This window comes from Aquarana catesbeiana, linkage group LG08 (genome assembly GCF_042186555.1).
Source record: "Aquarana catesbeiana isolate 2022-GZ linkage group LG08, ASM4218655v1, whole genome shotgun sequence".
NCBI lineage: Eukaryota > Metazoa > Chordata > Amphibia > Anura > Ranidae > Aquarana > Aquarana catesbeiana.
The window spans coordinates 35,663,407-35,679,559 of NC_133331.1; the positions used below are offsets into that span (position 1 = coordinate 35,663,407).

A 16,153-nucleotide genomic window follows, 5' to 3' on the forward strand; every position below is an offset into this window, starting at 1 on the left:
GTTAACTGCGCTTTGCCATAGACTTCCATTATATCTTCCAGGTGTGGTGCACCAAACCCGCAGTATAAAATACATGGTTTGATGTTGAGGGTCACATCAAATGGCTCCGAGGGTCACAGGTGGAGCACCCCTGTGTTACATGTGCCAACCAGTTTTAGGGTGGAACATGTGACATGTTCCCACTGCTGCAGCCGTTCCCTGACCTGCCACCACTAGTGACAGCAAGTTAGGGATCTTCTCCCCGAATTTGCTGTCACAATTTAAAAAAAAAAAAAAAATGGTCATGCGGGGCTCCGCCCACCCAGCTGCATCATTCATTTACAGAGCTCTGTGAATAGCAGAACTACAACTACTGACAGCTTGTTGTTCTCAATGAACTATCAGGGCGCTGTTGAGCACTGTGGTAGTTCATTGTTTCTTCCCGTCAGTGTGAAACTACCTGTCTGTACGAGGTACAAGCAGACAGATACACCGACAAGTCTGCAGGAGTCCTGCATGCATCAGTGATTTGCTGATCGTTGGTACAATGCTTTCCAGGCTCCTAGTAAATTAAATAATAAAAGCACATTTTTTTTACCTGCAAAAAGATGTTCATATATTTATTTTTTGCAAAAGTGAACGTTTAACCACTTGCTTAATGGGCACCCCCCTTCCTGCTCAGGCTAATTTTCAGCTTTTAGCGCGGTCACTCATTGAATGACAATTGTGCGGTCATACAACGCTGTACCCAAATGAAATTATTTTTTTTTTCACACAAATAGAGCTTTTTCTTGCTGGTATTTAATCACTGCAGGATTTAAAAAAAAAAAAAAAAAAATGAAAAAAAGGCCGAAAGTTTTAAAGAAAAAGAAAAACTTCATTGATGGGCACTGATGAGGTGGCACTGCTTAGCAGCAGTGGGTGTCCATGTGTGGGACCGATGTCGCTCTGACAGAAGCCGGTAATCAGCTTTTGTTTTCTCCTCACGCTGACAACGGGAGGATAAAAAATAAATAAATAAGACGATTACAATCTTCTGTTTACATCATGTGATCAGCTGTCATTGGCTGACAGCTGATCATGTGGTAAGGGGCCGGCCCTTCACTCCAATCTGATCAGCCGAGTCTTATTGACTCGCTGATCACAGAGCGTCCCGCAGGGGGAGTGCAGGCAGCTCTTCTTTCAGCTACAGCACGGGCAGGGAGAGGTTAAAGTGATACTAAAGTCTTGGTTTTTTTTTTTTTTTAGTTTAACCAGTTCCCGACTGGCAAACACAGATATACTGCAGCACAATGGCTCTCCTGGGCGAAATCCCGTATGGGAACGTCCTTCCCTTTAGCGGCCACCAGAGGGCACGCGCCCACTGCGCGGCAGGGGACCCGTTGCGCGTGGCCGGCGGGCACTATCGCCGCCGATCACGTGCGCGAGAGAAAGCAGGAGGATTTGTGTGTGTAAACACACAACTCCCTGTGTTGTCAGGGGAGGAGGAGACATACTAAGTAGGAACGATATGTCTCCTCCCCTAGTCAGTCCGATCCCCATACAGTTAGAACACACTGAGGGAACACATATTTAACCCCTTGATCGCCCCCTAGTGTTAACCCCTTCACTGCCAGTGACATTTTCACAGTAATAATCAGTGCATTTTTATAGCACTGATCACTGTATAAATGTCAATGGTTCCAAAAATGTGTCAAAAGTGTCCGATCTGTCCACCGCAATGTCTCAGTCCCACTAAAAATCGCAGATCACCGCCATTACTAGTGTATAATATATATATATATATATATATATATATATATATATATACACACACACATACACACACAGTATATAAAAAAAATCAAAATGACAAATCTATCCCCTATTTTGTAGACTCTATAACTTTTGCGCAAACCAATCAATATATGCTTATTGCGATTTTTTTTACCAAAAATATGTAGAAGAATATATATTGGCCTAAACTGATGAAGAAATTTGTTTTTGTTTTTTTTTAATTTGGGGGATAATATAGCAAAAAGTAAAAAATATTGGTGTTTTTTTTTTCAAAATATTCGTTTTGTTTATAGCGCAAAAAATAAAAAACGCAGAGGTGATCAAATACCACCAAAGGAAAGCTCTATTTGTGGGGGAAAAAAAAAAGGACGTCAATTTTGTTTGGGTGCAATGTCGCACAACCGCGCAATTGTCAGTTAAAGCGACGCAGTGCCAAATTGCAGAAAGTGCTCTGGTCAGGAAGGGGGGTAAGGTCTTCCGGGGCGGAAGCGGTTAAGGTCGGTTGTACAATCAGATTGTACGGTGTGTAGTCTTGTCCATGATCTGATCCCCCCCTCCCCTCCAGGGGTCCGAGCTGTACTGGTGTCCCCCTCACCTCCCGGTACATCTCCAGTCTCTGGTGGTGTCAGGATCTATGGCAGGCCTCTGTGCTCCACCATGACCCCTGCACTGCACACAGCCCACCCTTCAAGGACAACACCCCCCCATTATCACCCCCCATGTCCGCCCCCCGGTCAGTCACACGTACTTGTCGCTCTTCTGGAGCAGCTCCTCGAAGTGACCCACAGAACCGGCTTCCAGCACCGCCGCCGCCATGCTGTGCCCAGGAACCAGGAAGGAGAGACGGAGCGCCGAGCGATCGATCAGCCACTAGAAAGTGGAAGAAGGAAGCCGCAGCCCCGCCTCCTCTACACCGTCCAGGCGTGGCCAACCGAGCGCCGAGCAGCTGAGTTCTATCTCAGTGCTGCAGGCTGCAGGCGGCAGGGTGTGGGGGGAAGATGAGTGTGGGGCTCAGCCTTGTGTCTGCACGCAGAGATGGCTGCTAGTGTGTTCTGCAGGCAGTGCAAAGGAAAAAAAAAGTTCAGTTTTGCACATTGGGTCTGCTGTTGCTTTTCAGGCAATGTGTTTTCATTTTGCATACAGTAAAGGAGGGTTATAACCTCTGCAGTGTATAATGGGAAAATTCCCCCACAGGGTTTTTTTTTTTTTTGGTTTTTTTTTTTAGCAGCGAGGCAAATAAAGTAGAGGAGTTGGAAAAAATAATTTTTTTAAAAATTATTGAAAAATTTTTGAAACCAAAACAAAATTATTGAAAAATGTTTGAAACAAAAAAAATATATTGACATACAATTTCATTGTCAAAAATGTAACATAACTGCGCTAACCCAGCGAATAAAAATCAAAAATCAAAGCTGCTACACAGGAATGTGACAAATATTCGGATAAGGTAGTATAAAAGATGTAGCGCTATAACAAAATAGTGTAGTATTAACACATATAATACAAAGACATAATAGTGTTCAAAAGATGGTGAGTGCTGAAGTCCAACCAATACAATGAAAAAATGTGAAAAACTGAAATAATACAAATGTAATTAAAGTCCCATAGTGAAATACGAAACAGAAATAAGAAATCCAACTGTGGAGTAAAGATCTTCCAACATAAATTGTAATTCCAACACTGGTGAATCCTTAAAGTGAAAGAGATTGAACACTCTTACCGGAGCAAGTGGATCCAGATGTCAGCGACACCGAATCATTGGAAATCCAGATAGGTGGCTCTCCCGGATGGAAGTGGGGACCCCGGATCTCGGATGGCATCTCCTCTTGGCTGGGACAACCTCAGCAGTATCCACCAAACCGGAAAGCGATAAATCCAATAGGATTTATTCCAATAGGATAGCCAATCGCCCCTGTAGATGTCCAATTAGGACGAAACGCGTCGGGAAAGGCTTTTTGCTCTCCACATTGCTTTTATTTCCATGTGATCACTATTTTATCGTTTTATACTGGTTGGTTTTAATAAACCTACTTTTTTTTACCTGCACCATTGGAGCACTCCTTTTCTTTTCTTCCCCCTATTTTGGTTGGCTGAGAGTTTTTGTGATGTTCCTATTGGATTTATCGCTTTTCCGGTTTGGTGGATACTGCTGAGGTTGTTCCAGCCAAGAGGAGATGCCATCCGAGATCTGGGGTCCCCACTTCCATCTGGGAGAGCCACCTATCTGGATTTCCAAGCTTGTCTGATTCGGTGTCGCTGACATCTGGATCCACTTGCTCCGGTAAGAGTGTTCAATCTCTTTCACTTTAAGGATTCACCAGTGTTGGAATTACAATTTATGTTGGAAGATCTTCACTTCACAGTTGGATTTCTTATTTCTGTTTCGTATTTCACTATGGGACTTTAATTACATTTGTATTATTTCAGTTTTCATTGTATTGGTTGGACTTCAGCACTCACCATCTTTTGAACACTATTATGTCTTTGTATTATATGTGTTAACCATACAATTTCATTGTATGCCAATCATTTTTAAATAAAGAATCATTTTTTCCAACTCCTCTACTTTATCTACCTCGCTGCTAAAAAAAAAAACCCTTGGGGGAATTTTCCCATTATATCAATTATTCGGGGTGTGCAGCACCATTATCTCTCCTTATATGTGTTTTTCCCATGCTATACCTCTGCAATGTATTTTTTTTTTTTACATCTGTGTCTCATTGGGGAGATTTCTCCCCACTTCCTCTCCTATAGCCACTACAGGAAGTCAGAGGAAATCCCTATAAAGTGAGGGAATCCCTGGGTGTCACCAGAACTTGTGTCCCCACTGGAAGATTTCCCCTCTATTACATCCCTTTCACACTGAGGCGGTTTTCAGGCGTTTTAGCACTAGAAATATGCGCCTGAAAACCGCCTCCCATTCATTGCAATGGGTGCTTTCACACCAGGGCGGGGCGCTTTGCGGGACGTTAGAAAAAGTCCTGCAAGCAGCATCTTTGGGGGTGGTTTGGCCTCCAAAACGACCCTGCCCATTGCAATGAATGGGGCAGCGCTTCGGAAACGCCTCATTACAGGAGCTTTTAACCCCTTTTTTGGAGGTTAAAAGCGCCCAGGGCTGCCAACCTCCCACAGCATATTTTTTTTTACTGAAAAATATGGAAAATTTACTGGCGGAGCACTTTTTTTTTTTACTGGAAATCACAGAACTCCTATTGAAAACTAACACAGTGAATATTTAAACAGTGTAAACATGATAAGGAAACACTGACAATACCTATAACAAAGTCGTTTGCTTGATTTACACTTAAAAAGTCAACACAGCATGAATTATCAGCCCTTGATACTTACTGGCAGTTGCAAAAAAAAAATCACTGATTTTTACAAACTGTCAGTAAATTTACTGGCGGTTGGCAGCCCTGAAAGCGCCCCGCTAACAGTCAAAAAGGGTCGCTTAAACAGCGGTAAAGCGCCACTAAAAAGAGCGGCGCTTTACCGCGAACGCACGGGTAGCCCCAGAGTGAAAGGGGTCTTATTGTTCTGTGGACAACCCAAAATTCGAGATTTACTCTCACTTTCATTTTCGAATATGCAGGTAAACAGGAAAAATAGAGAGGGCAAATCCCAGTAACAGAGGCAAAAACTGACAGGGCTTCTAATCCATCTCCACTCTATCCAAAACTAAAAAAAAAAAGTTTTGTCTTTAGTTACACTTAAAGAGGACCTTCAGTCATTTTTTCATCTTTCCATCTATTAAATCTTCTGCCCTTGTTGTTGTTTTAACTTTGGATAGTAAAACTTTTTTTTTTTTGCCAGTAAATACCTTATACAGCCCACTTCCTTTTTCTTGTCTGGTCATTAGCCTAGGCTTATGACATCATGTACAGCTCTCTCTCACTCTCATGAAGAGTTTGCCAGGAAGGGAGGGGAGATGAGTCATAAGAGGGCCAATGAAATCTACAGAGCTGGAGGTGTGCCTCTGTGTGTCTGTGTAAATCCAGGAAGTGAATAGGCAGCAGTTTCAGCTGCCCACAGTTAAAATGGCTGCAGCCAGACTCAGTGGAGGGAGAATCACATTATATATAAAATAATATGCAAAGTGGTTGGAGGGAAGCTTCAGAATGGCAAATATGTTTTCATTACAAATTATGTGAGCAGACTGTAGTTCCTCTTTAAAGTGATACTAAAGTCTTAAAAAAAAAATATGTTATACTTACCTCCTCTATGCAGTTGGTTTTGCTCAGAGCAGCCCCGATCCTCCTCTTCTCGGGTCCTTCCTGGCGCTCCTGGCCCCTCCCTCCTGTTCAGTGCCCCCACAGCAAGCAGCTTGCTATGGGGGGGGGGGGGGCACCGGAGCTCTGTGTGTCCATTCAGACATGGAGCTGAAGTTTGGCCCACCCCCTCTCTTTCCTCATTGGCTCACTGACTTTGATTGACAGCAGCGGGAGCCAATGGCGCCTGCTGTGTGTCTCAGCCAATCAGGAGGAAGAGTCCCGGACAGCTGAATCTCTCGTGCAACATCGCTGAACAGAGATGGGGCTCAGGTAAGTATTAGGGGGGAGCTGCACACAGAAGGCATTTTTTCTTTAGTGCATAGAATGTATTAAGATAAAAAAACTTCTGCCTTTACAATCACTTTAACCACTTCAGCCCTGGAAGGATTTTCCCCCTTCCTGACCAGGCCATTTTTTGCGATACGGCACTGCGTTAACTGACAGTTGCTTTCTTTTGGTGGTATTTGAGCACAATTTTTTTTTGCGCTGTAAACAAAAAAAAGAGCGACAATTTTGAAAGTAAAAAAAAAAATTATTTTTTTTACTTTCTGCTACAATACATATCCAAAATTTATATATATATATATATATATATATATATATATATATATATATATATATATATATATGTCTTCATCAATTTAGGCCAATATTTATTCTGGTACATATTTTCGGTAAAAAAATTCCAATAAATATATATATTGATTGGTTTGCACAAAAGTTATAGTGTCTACAAACTATGGGATAAATTTATAGACTTTTTATTTTTTTTTATTGTTTTTACTAGTAATGGTGGTTACTAAGTGACACTTTTTTGGGGACCAGTGACACCAATACAGTGATCAGTGCTAAAAAAAAAATTGCACTGTCACTGTATAAATGACACTGGCAGGGAAGGAGTTAACACCAGGGGAGATCAAAGGGTTAAATGTGCTCCTAGAGCAGTGATGGCGAACCTTGGCACCCCAGATGTTTTGGAACTACATTACCCATGATGCTCAACTACACTGCAGAGTGCATGAGCATCATGGGAAATGTAGTTCCAAAACATCTGGGGTGCCAAGGTTCACCATCACTGTCCTAGGGAGTGATTTCTAACTGTGGGGGGGGGGATAAAAAGAGAGATCCATGTGTCTGCTTACCAGAAACACAAAGATCTCTCTTTTACTTCCTGACAGAACAGCGGTCTGCCTTGTTTACATAGGCTGACAACCGTTCTGCCTTTCCTTTAAACGATCAGCAGGTCCCGGTGGCCATCGCGTCCACTGGACCCGCTGACTGGCTCTCTCTGTGTCCAATCACAGCAGGAGAAGCGCTCCGGCGGCACGCGCACCCCAGATCGCGTGCACAAAATCACGTACAGGTACGTGATTTTTTTGCGCAGCCGGGACGCCCTGCCGCAGTATATACTTTGTAAATTGACGCACTGCAGGGGTAGTTTACCTAATGCAGTGCGAATGTAACTGTTTTTATGTAGGCAAAACCAAATGACCTTTTTTGGCAAGGAATTTATCGACATATTGTGAGCATCAATAAAAAGGATCCGGATCTCCCCATTGGCCGACACTGCCGCATAGTGCACATTGATCGCACTCCTAAAGTGCGATTTTTTTTTTTTAGCCTTAGACCACATTCCCATGAGCCCTAGAGGGGGGTGACTTCAAGAAAGTACTTTTACAGAGCGAACTGAGGTGGATATTCAACCTCAACACCACTGCACCCCCAGGACTCAATGAGGCTTTTACCTTTAAGCCCCTTTTGGAGGGCTTCCAATCAGGGAGGTGCGAATTGGATCTCTAATCAGAGGCAGTTCTCTTGAGTACTGACATTGTACCTCCCCTGCAAGCCTCACCACAATAGGTTAGCTTTGCCAGTCCATTTTACATCTGTGAATGTATTGTGTTTGATGCGATTTCTTATGCGATTTTTTTCATGTTCCTTTTGGGTTATCTCTATATGTGATTGAGATATGTAGAGCACAGAGTTATTTTACATACTATCAACTGTTGTTGGATCTCCAGAGGTAACTCTTTGAGTACTGACATCGTGTTTGATGCGATTTCTTATGCGATTTTTCATGTTCCCTTTGGGTTATCGCTGTATGGGATTGAGATATGTAGAGCACAGAGGAGTACATCCTCTGTAGGTTCTATTTTACTAGGTAGCTTTACCGATCCATTTCATACCTGTGTATACATCATGTTCAATGCGATTTTTCATTATCCCTTTTACAACCATCTCTGTCTTTTGACCAAGATATGTAGAATGCGGTGTTGTTGTTTTGCACATTATTAATTGTCATTTTTGCTGTTCTAGATCTAGACATCCTCGCAGAAAATGGTGATGTACTATTTTACTGACTCCTGGGCTTGAGCTGATCGCTCCTCACCACCAGGTGGTGCACTTCTTCTTCCGGCACCTACCTGGTTGCCAATGTCTGCGATGTATTTTTCATTTTTTTGTTATTACATTGCTGTGGGGTGCTTGGGCTGGTTATCCCACTTGTTTGCCCGGCGCGCGGGGAGACTTCTGATCCCCGCTTTATTGGCGGTGGTTCGGGGTCTCTTTGCCCTTAGGAGCCCAGCCTTCGGGTTGCGCTCCTTCCTGTTTGCGTTCCATTGTGGAGCGCAGAGGGGCGGGCTATACGCGCGCCCGTGACAGGGCGACGCGGGACGCAGCCCAGCCCCTCCCCTCCCTTGCGGGCGGGCCTGCGCAGCACTCCGCTCTGCCAGAGAACTCTGAGGCAGACCGTTGCAGCCATCTGGCGCAACGTGGCCACTGGAGGCCATTTGGTGCCCAGGGCGAAAATGGCAAATTGCCCCCCCCCCCGTTTTTATGAAAGAATCAATGTCGTTTCAAAACAAGAATATACTTAAAACAATACAAATTCAATTAGGTTTAATGCGATAGAAACAGAGTTCACTCACACTCAATTTGTAAAATGCAGCATGAGGGGGTTAATGTATTGCCACTGGTTTCTGATACATTAGCGACCAGTGCCAGTTAATGAACCCCTTTGTGCTGCATTAGTGGCACCAGTGTAACACTGACACTGGTGCCATTTATGCAGCACAAAGGGGTTCATTAACTGGCACTGGTCTGATGGGCATATTTTATTTTAAGAGCAACACTGATGGGCATATTTTGTTGTGCCCATTAGAGTGCTCCTTAACATTAAAATGTGCCCATCAGCATGATCCTTAACATAAAATAAGCTTGCATACTGATGGGCACATTTTATGTTAAGGGGCACTCCGATGGACACAACAAAATATGCCCATCTGCGTGCCCCTTTACATAAAATGTGCCCATCAGTGTTGCTCTTAAAATATAATATGGCCATCAGAGTGCCCTTTACATAAAATGTGCCCATCAGAGTGCCCTTTACATAAAATGTGCCCATCAGCATGCTACTTATTTTATGTTAAGGGTCAGGCTGATGGGCATATTTTATGTTAAGTGGCACTCTGATGGGCATAACAAAATGTGCCCATCGGTGTGACCCTTAGCATAAAATGTGCCCATTAGTGTTGCTCTTAAAATAAAAAAATGCCCATCAGAGCAAATAAGTAGCATGCTGATGGGCACATTTTATGTTACGGGACACACTGATGGGCACATTTTATGTTAAGGGGCACTCTGGTGGGCACAACAAATTATGCCCATCAGTGTGCAGCTTAGGAAACATGTGCCCCACATACTTTGAGCTCAGGAGTAGTCAGCACAAGCTGCAGTGGGGCGGAAAGCTGCGAGATATATCTGGCAAAAGAAAAATCCTAGTAATGAAGTACCTAATATACAGGGTGACTCTGTAGGTACTTATAGGTCACTTGTGCCAACGTCCCCGATAATGTCTTAGATGCATCAAAGGACTAAAAAATGGGACTTTTAAGGCACAAATGTAATGGACTACAAAAGGTATATAAAAAGGTTAAATTTTATTAATAACATACAAAGAACATGGGAAATGGACATGGACATTTAAAAACAACACATCAGATATAGGCATACAACACATGTAGTAACACCATTGAGGATCCTATCCCGCAGTCTCCTAAGTAATTCTAATACTCAAAACAGTACATTAAATTCCAAATAGAGGAAAAGGGTAGACTTCCCCTAGAGAGTTTGAGATTGAAGGAGCACTGCAGGTCTGGTATTCCAAAGTGGTGTATTCTCCAATTGCTCTACATGTTTCACGTTGACAGAGAACGCTTCTTCAGGAGCTAGAGGTTCGATTGAATATAAAAAAAGGAAAAGATGTATTCACAAGGTGTACTTAGTCAATGGATCGCTGAAAACGATCAGAAGTAAAGGTATCTCTGAAAAAGATTCAGACTAGCAGCAGACAGAGACCGGGGCATCCCAGATGAATATAACATCAGATAATTGTAGGTATGGGGAAAGCTTGAATGAGCTGCAGTTCCCACGGTAGATAGGTTAGTCCTTTGATGCATGCGAGATATATCTCACAAGTGAGAGCCAGGACAGGAGCCAGGAGCCAGGAGCCGCGAGTAGCAGGGGGATGGGGCGGAGCGCGCACGTGATGTCACACCCGGCCGGGCAGAAAACCGGGAGCCGCGAGTAGCAGGGGGCGGGGAGGAGCATGCACGTGACGTTTCACTCAGCCAGGCGCTCTTGTGACAAAAGACTGGGAGTGAGAGCCGGTGGTCAGGAGGCAGGGCGCCCACACGCAACGTCACTGGTTGCTGGGAAACCCGCAGTCCCAGCAAGCCAGTGACTGCTACTACACTGGCGGCCTGGCGGTCCGGGCAAGAGCGTCGCTCGGTCCGTGCACGGGCCACCATTTAATGACTGCTGTGCCTGTTTTAGAAGGACATATGAGTCTGAAACATGTCAGGCGTCATCCATAACAGCTCCTCAGTAATTAGGAGGGCAATCCCTACTATGTATATCATTTTGTACTGACACTGATTTTAATGTTTCTATTGTTAATTACTTTTTCAATAAAATGTATTAATTTTTAAAATCCTTTCCTGGTCTGTCCTCACAATCCGGAGGGGTTACGCTGTGCCTTGTGCACTAGGCCTTTTTCTTATTTGTCTGTTGGATTGGCCAGACCAGGCCATACACACACTACCATTCCACAAATCCTCAATATATATGTGGTGGGCGGTCCGGAAGCGATTAAGGAAAAACAAAAAGCAAGCCATGTTACCTGTCTAAGTCACGTCACCAGCTTCAACTCAATCATTGAATGAATGAATGATTTGTAGAGCGCTGCAAATGCAAACTGAATCGCCTCAAGGCGCTGATGCGTTGTGTTGTCAAGCTTCACTAGAAGAGGAAGGTCTTGAGTTTTTTCCTGAAAGCCAGATGGTTTTCTTCCATGCGGATGTGAGTCGGAAGAGAGTTCCATAGCCGAGGTCCCTGGACTGCAAATCTTCGTTCTCCCATTGCTTTGTAGCGGTATTTGGGAACGAGGAGGAGGTTTTGGCTAGATGATCGCAGATTGCGATTCGGTGTGTAATGTCTTATTTTCTCTCGGAGGTATTGAGGGGCGTTTCCATGTATGCATTTGTGGGTGAGGCATAGCGTCTTGAAAGTGATCCGATTCTTTACTGTTAGCCAGTGTAGGCTCCTCAGGGATGGGGAGATGGACTCCCAGGGTTTTTTTCCTGTTATTAGTCTTGCCGCCGCGTTTTGAATGGCCTGTAGGCGCGTAAGCTGATATTGAGGTAATCCTAGGTAGAGTGAGTTTGCGTAATCGAGACGGGAATTAATGATTGTTCCAACTACTGCTGCTTTGTCATCTTCTGGGATGAAGGGGATGAGTCTGCGTAACATGCGTAGGAGATGGTGCGATCCACTAACTACTGATCCTATTTGCGCATCCATTGTCATTTCTGAGTCCAAGATAATTCCAAGACTTTTTGCCTTGGTGCTCGGTGAAATGGTCTGTCCGGAGATGGCGGGGGGTGTCCATGGAGTCTTGGTTTTGGGATTTTGGTTTGTGTGCAGGTAAAGAAGTTCTGTTTTTGACCCGTTGAGTTTGAGGAACTAATGGTCATCCAGTTATCTATTGAAGTGAGGCATTTCTCTAGTTGCTGATGGTGGGCTTTTTGTCCGGTGATCCGAAAGTAGATTTGGGTATCCTCTGCGTATGAGTGGAAGCAGAGATCTGATTTTCTGATGATATTGAGGAGAGGGCGGATGTAAATGTTGAATAGCACTGGCGAAAAGGGGGAGCCCTGAGGGACTCCACAGGAGATTGCCCGGGTTTCCAAGGGAAAATGCTCCTAGTTTCACTGTCTGCGAGCGATTCTCTAAGAAGGATGCGAACCATTTTAGACTAGACTCTGCTGCTCCTGCTACTTCTGTGAGCCGGCCAAGTAGAGTATTGTGGTCCACTGTGTCAAATGCTGCGCTGAGGTCTAACAGTACCAGGAGACACGACTCTCCGTCATCTGCTGCTTCGAGTGCATCGTCCCATACTTTTAGAAGTGCTGTTTCCGTGCCATGGCCTGGGCGGAAACCTGATTGTAGAGTGTCCAGAAGTTGATGCGTGTCAAGATGGCGTTGTAGCTGTTGTACTACCGCTTTCTCGATAATCGTGGAGACGGTGTTGAGGCTTGTTATCGGTCGGCGGTGGTTGGGGTCTTTAGGGTCAAGATTGGGCTTCTTTAGCAGAGGTTTGACGATGCCTTGCTTGAGGGTAGTTGGTACAATCCCTTCTTTGAATGACTGGTTTATGAGGTGTGTTATAGTTGGAGCCAGGATGTCGGCGCATTCTTTCAGGAGTTTCGTGGGAATGATGTTGTTTGGTGATGTGCTGTCTCGAACGCTTCTCATAATGTTTTTTGTCGTGTCAGTGGTGATTGGGCTCAAGAAGAAGTTTGGCGGTTGTGTGCTGTTCGCGTCAATGTCATCTTTTTGCTTTGGTTGGGTAAGGTTGGTTGCTTTTTTCTGTTGAATTGATTCCCAAATCCTGTTGATTTTGTCAATGAAAAAATTAGCTAGCTCGTTGCAGTATTCCTGAGTATCGTTTGCTGGGGGCTCTAAGCAGGTTGGGTTCATTGATTGGGCGACTATTTTGAAAAGTTCCCGCGGCCGGTTTATGGCGGTTGAGATGGTGTTCGAGAAATGTTCTTTTTTGGCTGTGAAAATCGCTTTGTGGTATTTCACAGTGAGTATTTTGTAGTTTATATGGTTTTCCATGGTGGGATTTCTTCTCCATGCTCTTTCCGCTCTTCTACGTTCTTGCTTGAGTAGAGTGAGGGTGCCGTTGAACCATCTCGAGTTTTTTTTGCGGATAAGTGTTCTGCGTTTTGGCGCTACTGAGTCTGCTGTTTGTAGTAAAGCCTTGTTTAGGGAGTTGAGTGTTTGTTCCATTGAGAGGTCTACGTTTAATGATTGTATTTTGTTTGATAATGTGGTTTTGAAGAGTTCAGAATGCAGTTTCTTCCGAGATCTGTTCCAATGTATTGTTGTTGAATGTTTCTGTTTTTTGAAGATGGAGTTGGTGGTGATATTGAATTTGATGGCGTAGTGGTCTGTCCATGGTAGTGGAGTGTTGTCGGATATGTTGATGTCCATGTTTTGTTGAAAGATGAGGTCTAGGGTATGTCCTGAACCATGCGTGGGCGTCTTTATCAACTGCTGAAGACCTAGCTCTTCCAGTTGGTTGATGCAGGCGGTCGCAATAGGATCTTGGGTGGAGTTTGCCCAAAGGTTGAAGTCTCCAAGTACCAGAAGGTTTTTAGTTTTCAGGGTGTGCATTGAGATGAATTCCGTAAATGGTGTGAGGAGATTAGTCTTTGGTCCTGGTGGTCTGTAGCATAGTAATATGTGAATGGTGTTTTGGGGTGTAGTTTGAAGTTGCAGGGGGAGTATCTCCATGAAATGCACCGAGTTCTGTGAGGTTGGTTTGGTGACGGCAAGGTGCGATTTGAAGATCACTGCTAGGCCTCCTCCTTTTTTTCCTGTTCTGTGCTCGGTAAGGATGCTGTAGTTCTCTGGTAGCAATTCAGTTAGAATGGTGTTGCAGTTGGATGTTAGCCAACTTTCTGTAATGAAGAGGCAGTCTATGTTGTTGTCGATGATGAAGTCGTGGATTTCTAGTCTGTGCTTTACTGCAGATCTCGTATTAATCAGGGCGCATGCTAGGTGTTGTGGTTGGATTGGTGTCTCTCTGTATTTGATGGTAGCTTGTAGGTTGGTCCTCAGTAATTTTTCTTTTCTTAGTCTTCTTTGAGTGGCAGTTGGTAGAGTTGAACCGATGTTTCTTAGCCTGTGGAGTGCGTCCGCGGTGTACTTGAGATTACACATGGTGATGTAAGCAGGTTTCTGAAGGAGGGTGATGGAGGTGATGGAGGCTGCTTACCACCCTCCCCGTTGATCCAGAGGAAGGCGAAAAAACCTCTGACTGAGCTGGCCAATTGCTACAGCAGCAGGAAAAATTCCTTCCTGACCCCCCGGGGGGCGATCGGCTCAAGGACCCTGGATCAACAGCTGTGGTACCCCGGTGGCTTACCTGTGGAGGCTGGTCAGGAGGATGATTGCGGGGGGGGGGGGTCTGGCCGCTACTTACCGGTTAGAGTGGTGCTGCGACTGGGTTTAGGCGGAACTTGTTGGACAAGATGGACACTGGTCTGGTCCAGTGTTTCCGGTGGTAGGCTGTGCCCACGCAGTGAAGTCAATGTGGAGGAGGGGGTGTTCCAGGAGTGGGGGCACGGGGCCCGCTGGACAGGTGTGGGTGCTGAGTGGCTGGAGCTAGGCTGCAGCCGTGGTCTGTCCCCCAAGTCTATCAGCTAGAGAGCGGGTGATTGGACGGCGGCTGCGGTGGTGCCCCGGGTGGGCTGAGGAGGGGGGGTGAGGGATGGTGATCTTTGCCTGGAGGGGGGGGAGGGCGGTCCCAGTACTAACCTGCTGGGGGGGTTCCGGGCTGAGCATCGGCCACACTGGGGGGACCAAGATGGCTGATGGGATGGATCTGAGCCACGGGTAGTCAGATGCTCGCTCTCTGGAGGTTGCAGGTCCTGTGAGGGATGGTGGTAGGTCCTAGTACTCCTGCCTGGGGGGTCCGTGGATGAGCTCTGGGTGAAGGTGGTGATCACAGCCGAGTGGGTGGACCAAGATGGCCGACGGCCAAGGCCCGGGCCGCGGTGGGAGTGCTGTGGTGGGGGGGAGTGAAATCATTGAAATCATTGAAATCTCTCTGTGGTGATAAGCAGAGAGAACCTCCTCGGACACTGCAGGCTCCATACCGTGGCCTACATTTTATGAATGGGCTGTGATAAGCAGAGAGAACCTCCTCGGACACTGCAGGCTCCACACCGTGAGCGTACATTTTATGAATGGGCTTATAAGCAGAGAGAACCTCCTCGGACACTGCAGGCTCCATACCGTGGCCTACATTTTATAAATGGGCTGTGATAAGCAGAGAGAGCCTCCTCGGACACTGCAGGCTCCATACCGTGGCCTACATTTTATGAATGGGCTGTTACAAGCAGGACTCTAAATGGAGTAACCCTGTGTAGTATAGCAGAAAGCTAAAACAGCTCACCATTAAAATGGGACTGTTAGCACACATGTCTGGGAACAAATCTCACGGCTACCCTGCCACCAGGATTTTCAGTAAATATCAATCAGACGCGGTAGAGGCTGAAGCACATCTGGCTCTTCCCATCAGGCAGGAGAAGCACACAGTCATCGGGGGCGGGGGGGGGGGGGTTGATGTCATTTTGATGTTTTCACAATCCCTCATCTCATCACCTAATTTATTACAGGAAATTGAAGGTTTCAGAGATCTCCCTGGGATTAAGTCAATTATGACAAGTCTAATATACCTCCATAAATCTCTGTGCTCACAATGGGGACAGCATACAAATTAACATTGTCTATAAACTACCCCGGGATAAATAATATGAATCCCCCTCCGATTATATACAGGATGACGCTAATTTCTTCCCTTCTGTCACTGCGGAAGGATGGGGCTTTTATGAAGGTGTAGATCATTATTCTCCCACATCCGGATACAAAGGGGTCTCTTTATCACAAATTCACAGGGCGAGTATCTCAGCATTCACATTCAACCAATAGAGAAAATAACTTTATAGGATAAGAACCTTCAACCACAAAATGAAATAATATGAGACAGAACTAAA

General features: G+C 45.2%; 1 protein-coding gene across 1 annotated transcript in view; it reads right to left on the reverse strand.

The window, feature by feature from the left end:
* Positions 1 to 2,658, reverse strand: part of GLRX3 (glutaredoxin 3) — a 79,976-nt gene extending 77,318 nt beyond the window's left edge. Inside the window, exon 1 of the mRNA XM_073595693.1 lies at positions 2,504 to 2,658. Coding sequence (XP_073451794.1) covers positions 2,504 to 2,571 — 68 coding nt within the window. The 5' untranslated portion in view covers positions 2,572 to 2,658. The remainder of the gene's footprint in view (positions 1 to 2,503) is intronic.
* Positions 2,659 to 16,153: the final 13,495 nt, after the last annotated feature.